The sequence below is a fragment of the Mangifera indica genome, chromosome 15, assembly GCF_011075055.1.
Source record: "Mangifera indica cultivar Alphonso chromosome 15, CATAS_Mindica_2.1, whole genome shotgun sequence".
Lineage (NCBI taxonomy): Eukaryota > Viridiplantae > Streptophyta > Magnoliopsida > Sapindales > Anacardiaceae > Mangifera > Mangifera indica.
In genome coordinates, this window is record NC_058151.1 from 10,566,589 (window position 1) to 10,572,692 (window position 6,104).

Here is a 6,104-nt window from a genome sequence, read left to right on the forward strand (position 1 = left end):
ATACACAAATGATGTGTTATTGTGTGATTGAGTATTGTTTTATTTTTAATTTATAATCATTCAATTAGATGATGATATATCATCTGTATATATAAATTGTATAGTAAAAATAGATCCACCTAATTTTATTGTGTATATATATATTCACCATGATAATGGATTAATTATTGTAAATAATTAAACCCATAACTCATCAATTAAATAGGATTCCTTTCATGTTGCCATAACCCTGTAAAAAGAAAAAGACCTCTCAGCAGCACATCTTTATTTAACTTCAAGATTCTCAAATTGGGGACCATTTTTTCACCTTTATATTTCTTAATTCCATTTTAATTTTTGTCACAATGAGGGGGACCATAGCAGATATACGTAGCACAAAATGTCAATTATTGAAAGTATTCCTCAAACGATGGATAATCTTGTAATTTTAAAAAATTTAAAAACTAATAAGCTAGCCACGTCATCAGTCCGTGTGAACTCACCATCAGAACCCCTATACCGTTGGATCATCATCCACTGAACCATTCCCAGCCGTCCATGTCTTTCAATGAAATTAAACATGTTTTTTATAAGTCCATCTCTCAAATCTTTCCCTTTTCTATTCAAAAGAAAGTCCACAGTTTTATTTTCAAGTTTTGTTTTCTGCGAATTTTTTTCAAATTTCGTTGAAGTTCTTCTGGACTCACTGAGTCAATGGGTCACTGAGTGAGTGAGGTTTTTTTTTTTTCCTTCTATTTATTTTTCATTTTTTTCTCTGTTCAAGTTTGAAGAATTAATGGCAACTGAAGAGGTCAATATGCCTCCAACACTACCTCCTTATCCTCAGGTACAGTAAAATCCTTCCTTTTTAAGGGAAAAAAATAACCCTTACAAATTTTTTCAACTTCAATTGATCTGTATTGTTTTCGTCTTTGATTCCTTTTCTTTCTTTCTTTCTTTTTTAATTGTCTTGGAAACCAAACGAGTTCCTGGGAAATTTAGCATGAATGTCTTATGTTGATTTGTTTGCACACTTCTTGATGCTTTTCACTCGCAATTTTTTTTTTTGTCTTGCAAAAATTGAGCTTTAATTCATTTAATTCTCTGGCCTTTTCTAATTATGTTCAATGTTCGATGTAAAGATTTGCTTTTTTTAAATTTGTTTTCCTCGTAAAAATTTGCGCTTGAATGCTTAACTTTCACTCTTTTTTATATTTAGTTTTTGTTTAATTCAACAGATTCGTAATTACTTGACGAAACGACAAAAAAGGGAAAAAAAAAAGAAGAAAAGCCTGCCAATCGATGTAAATTTTCAATGTACTACTGAAGCTCTTACTTCATAGATGTTTTGAGTGCTTCTGATAAAAGGATTTGTGTCAGCCATTTGAAGCATTGTTAAATTTTCCTTCATCTACTTATGATTTTTATCAATAATGGATACTTCAGAACAAATGGGGTTTCTTTGGCATATAAGAGCTAGTAGTCTTCATTTGACTGAATTTGCTATTGTTTTCCATGTTTTAGCTGTGTGTAATTATAGTATTGTTTTGCAGATTGTAGTGTTTACATTTGCTAATTACATTTCCTTTACTTTCGTTTTCTAATTCTATTACAAATTTGGTGTTTCATAGATGATTTTATCAGCCATTGAAGCTTTGAACGAGGCAAATGGCTCAAACAAGACATCAATATCCAAACACATTGAATCGAAATACGGACAGTTACCAGCAGAGCACACGACTCTGCTGTCTCACCACCTGAACAGAATGAAGGAAACGGGAGAGCTAGTTTTGTGGAAAAATAATTACATGAAACTTGACCCAAATGCACCTCCAAGGCGTGGTCGTGGTAGACCCCCAAAGCCAAAGAACCCACTGGCACAACTCCCAGTCCTGGCTCCGGCTAGGCCTAGGGGCCGCCCACCTAAGGATCCCAATGCTCCAAAGCGGGTGAAGCCTAAGGTAGCAACTGAAAGTGGGAAGCCTAGGGGACGACCACGGAAGATGGCTAGGCCTTCAGGTGGGATAAGTGGAAGCACTACAGCAACAGTGACAGGAAGAGGTAGAGGTCGGCCCCCAAAGGTGAAACCTCCATTGACTGAAGTGAGTGTTGAACAATAGTCCCATCCCCTTACTGTTACTGGTGCTTGTTGCTTACTGGTCTTTTAGTTTTTTCTGTCTGTAGAATTGGTGTTAGTCTGTTCATTGTGTTGTAAGTGCAAAGTAGAATTGGATGGTGTAGTTGTTGTCGAGGCTTTAACAGTCAGTTCCTTGTAGAGGATGATGATGCTAATGATGATTTGGGTTAAAATCTTCTTATTGTTTCAAATGTTTTGCACAAGTTTGCTCACGTTTTTTATTGGATGGCCGCAAAATCGTACAAGAAAGTTTCAGATTTTCATTTACCAAATCAATCATGTTGTGTGTATGAAACACATTGTGGCATCTTGAAAATGAAAATTTGAACCTATGGTCCAAGTTGAGAGCCTTAAATGCCAATTTTACATATTGGCTTGTATTTAAATTTGTGTCTATCAAAAGGTAAACTTGGGGCGAAAAAAGGCTATAGCTATTGCTTAATCCATTGGTTTATGATTGCTGATTTCAACCAAAATGGTAGTTTGAAAGATGGAAGTGTAGTTAAATAAAATGAGTGGAGTTATTAGGGATGGCCACGGGGAGGGGTGGGGTAGAGCCGAATACCCTATTCTCTCTTCTTGTCTTTGTCCTCGTAAAAGATATCAATGTTCGTTTCTAACCCGTCTTCATTATGAGAATGATAATAATTCTCCGTCTTTTACTTGTAAAATAAATCTCTTTCCCGTTCTCTCTTCACGAGAAAAAATTTCTTTCCAATCCTCATACTTATAGGGAAAAATTTATTTTTTATATTTTTTAAACACAATATAAATATATTAACAATAAAATTAACTAAAACTAAAATTAACCTATTATTTTAAATACTACAAATAATAATATGCACTACAAAAAACATAAATAAATTTGAAAAAAAATAAATAATTTAAAATTATAAGGATGTATTAGTATTTTAAGTAAAAATATTAATATAAAAAGAAGATGAAGGGACGGGGCGGGGAGAGGACACATATCTTCCTCTTCAATCCGTCCATGATTTTGGAGATATTTTGTGTCTTTATCCTCATTCCCTTTTCCCATTTTTATTGAAGAATTTTCTTTTTGTTAGGGTCAAAGATCTCAAATTTGAATTGAAATTGCTATTTTTAAGAGTTATGGACAAAAATGGGAACCTTGTACTGGTTTTGACTACACCAATTATCATGATAGATTGATAGTTGTGTCAATGAAATGTATGATTGACAATGATTTAGCTAAAGTGGGGCACACCCCTCAATCATTCAGTAAAAAGTCTATGATTGGATTTCATGTCTCCATCCTACTTAGATCTATTCATCCAATATTATATTCAATCCATGTGATTATATAAGTTAATATAATTAGATGATTTAAATATTTTTTAACCAAATTCACAAACTCATGAAATAACACTTAAAAGGTGACAAGTCATTATAATGTGACAAGTCACCTTGGAACCCAGGATTGAGGTGAGAATCAATATAAAAACCTATCTCAAGATTTTGAAGTTCACAAGAATGTAATGAAACACCCATATAAGGAAAGTTATTATGGTGATTAACATCATCAGCATACCAAAAGAGATACATAATAAGAGCAAATAAGATAACAAACAAACATGATCCACTTGTCAAAAGATATACCGAGGATTGAGGTGAGAATCAATATAGAAACCTATCTCAAGATTTTGAAGTTCACAAGAATGTGATGAAACACCCATATAAGGAAAGTTATTATGGTGATTAATATCATCAGCATACCAAGAGAGATACATAATAAGAGCAAATAAGATAACAAACAAACATGATCCACTTGTCAAAAGATATACCGAGGATTGAGGTGAGAATCAATATAAAAACCTAACTCAAGATTTTGAAGTTCACAAGAATGTGATGAAACACCCATATAAGGAAAGTTATTATGGTGATTAATATCATCAGCATACCAAGAGAGATACATAATAAGAGCAAATAAGATAACAAACAAACATGATCCACTTGTCAAAAGATATGAAAAATCATTATAAAGACCATTTTCTACATCTCTTTCTTCCATAGAAGCTTCAAACTCCAAAATTCCTTCTTCATTAAACTTAAAGGAAAATAGCTAAAGACAACTGATGAAACATTCAAAGGAGGAGAGAAAAACCTTATGGAAAATATGCACTCTAAGTTCATTCTCTTTGTAGTTAAAAAGAATTTGTCATTACCATTAAAAAAACTCATAGACACGTATTGACCATCCTATGATGCAAATAGTGTACGTTCAATCGTATCCCACAAAAAGATGAAACAATAAAATGGATACATTGATCAAACATACAAAAACATGATATTGCTAGTTTGAGTAATCTAATAAAATACTATGAGATTTTCACATGGTAGAAGATTCTCAAAGTTCTTAGAATCTTCTACGCACTCTAAGAACTAATTGTGCGATCAAATTGATTACTTCAATGTCAACTCTTAAAATGAAATTAGATGTGACAACCAGTAGACAACTACTAAATAACTATCCAACTTTAAACCCACAATGGATCCAAGACCCAAACATCATGATTGATAGTAGCGACTAATCGAAACCAAATCTACAATTCACGAATACAATTACAATTTTATCAATGGAAAGACTCGTCTAGATTCTATAACACAATACTTTTACAATGATCATCCAACAAGATATAAATTCCTCCATAAACAAAGATGTTGTTGATATAAAAATAGCTCTCTCTCATTTACATTCAAATTATGGATTAAGGTCCTAAATTAATTTTAAATTTACTTTTCCCTCAAAATAACTTGTATATAAGTGATAGGATGGGGAAGAGAAGAAAAGAGAGAGAGACAAAAGATAACATAATATCTTATATTATTCTTGTATAACACTTAGACTAAGTGAGAATATCATGGATATAGATATTCAAATCATCAAACTGAACGATGTAAAATATCCTATATCACATCTATTTATTTTACTTGTCTCAATGTATTATCTCACACATCTGTTATAAACTTAACTAAGTCTTTTAGATTCTAATTGTTGCATTATAGCTTATCTTGCATAAGATTTTAAATTATATACATCAATTAGTGATGGAAAATAACATCAATACAATGCTTTTCTTTTAATTGTTATATTTACAAGCTACTTCAAGAAAAACATGAAGGACAAATAAAAAAGACCTTAGAATAAACCTGTAACCAAGGTTTTCAAAACCGGACCGGGATAAAAACCGTTTTAAGTACCGGTTTTGGTCAGACCAGTTGAACCGTTTGGACCAGTCGATTGGACCGTTTGGACCGGTTTTATGTAAAAACCTAAAAAATTATATTTTATTACTAATTACATATGCTTTACACAATAAATTTTATATTGTGCATACTTTTCAATTTTCACAATTAACAAAATATATGCATTATTGAATATAAATATAATAAGTAATAACAATTAACTTTGCATCAAAACAAAACATATACATAAAACAAATCCAATTCTACAAACACGTGCACTATTAATTATTGAACACTAAAACAAATCAGAAATCTAATATATGTATTAAATAAAATATAAAATCAACCAATCAACATAACCATTATTAAACAAATAATATTCAATTCAACATTTAACAAAACATATCAAAAATATAATTTGTTTAACATAAAATTTAATAAATGAATAATTAGTCATTCTTCATTATCACTAATGATAAAAGATCCTGTCATCGCTTTTGTTGCACCCTCTATCAATTGTTCATCTTCTACACCATCTTCTTCAATAGTATTATCTGCAAAATATTAATTGCACATTTTATTTTCTTTCACTCTAAAAAATCAATTATTTATATAAATGTGTAAATATTTGTGTAAGTACTAAAAAAATGTTTTTACCTAGGAAATTATGTGACAAATCATAATTTGTTGAATCATTATTGATATGAATAGATCCCTCTCTATAAAGCATTTGATCCAATTTATCTGCATTAAGTTCACCAAACTCCTCTTCCTCGTCTAC

At 31.3% G+C, this 6,104-nt stretch overlaps 1 protein-coding gene across 3 annotated transcripts; it reads left to right on the forward strand.

Annotated features, from left to right (window-relative positions):
* The first annotated feature begins 609 nt into the window (after positions 1 to 609).
* LOC123197568 (HMG-Y-related protein A-like) lies at positions 610 to 2,307 on the forward strand. 3 transcript variants are annotated; one of them, XR_006497884.1, is made up of 3 exons: positions 610 to 826; positions 1,611 to 2,178; positions 2,232 to 2,307. XR_006497884.1 is itself a non-coding variant. In XM_044611887.1 (2 exons), the coding sequence occupies exons 1-2, from the start codon at positions 776 to 778 to the stop codon at positions 2,097 to 2,099; spliced, it is 540 nt and encodes a 179-aa protein (XP_044467822.1). In that variant the 5' UTR covers positions 610 to 775; the 3' UTR covers positions 2,100 to 2,307. The 3 variants fall into 3 exon arrangements, 2 of the variants coding, with proteins under 2 accessions (XP_044467822.1, XP_044467823.1); XM_044611887.1 differs by having other exon boundaries at positions 1,611 to 2,307; XM_044611888.1 differs by lacking the exon at positions 610 to 826 and adding an exon at positions 933 to 1,283 and having other exon boundaries at positions 1,611 to 2,307.
* Positions 2,308 to 6,104: the final 3,797 nt, after the last annotated feature.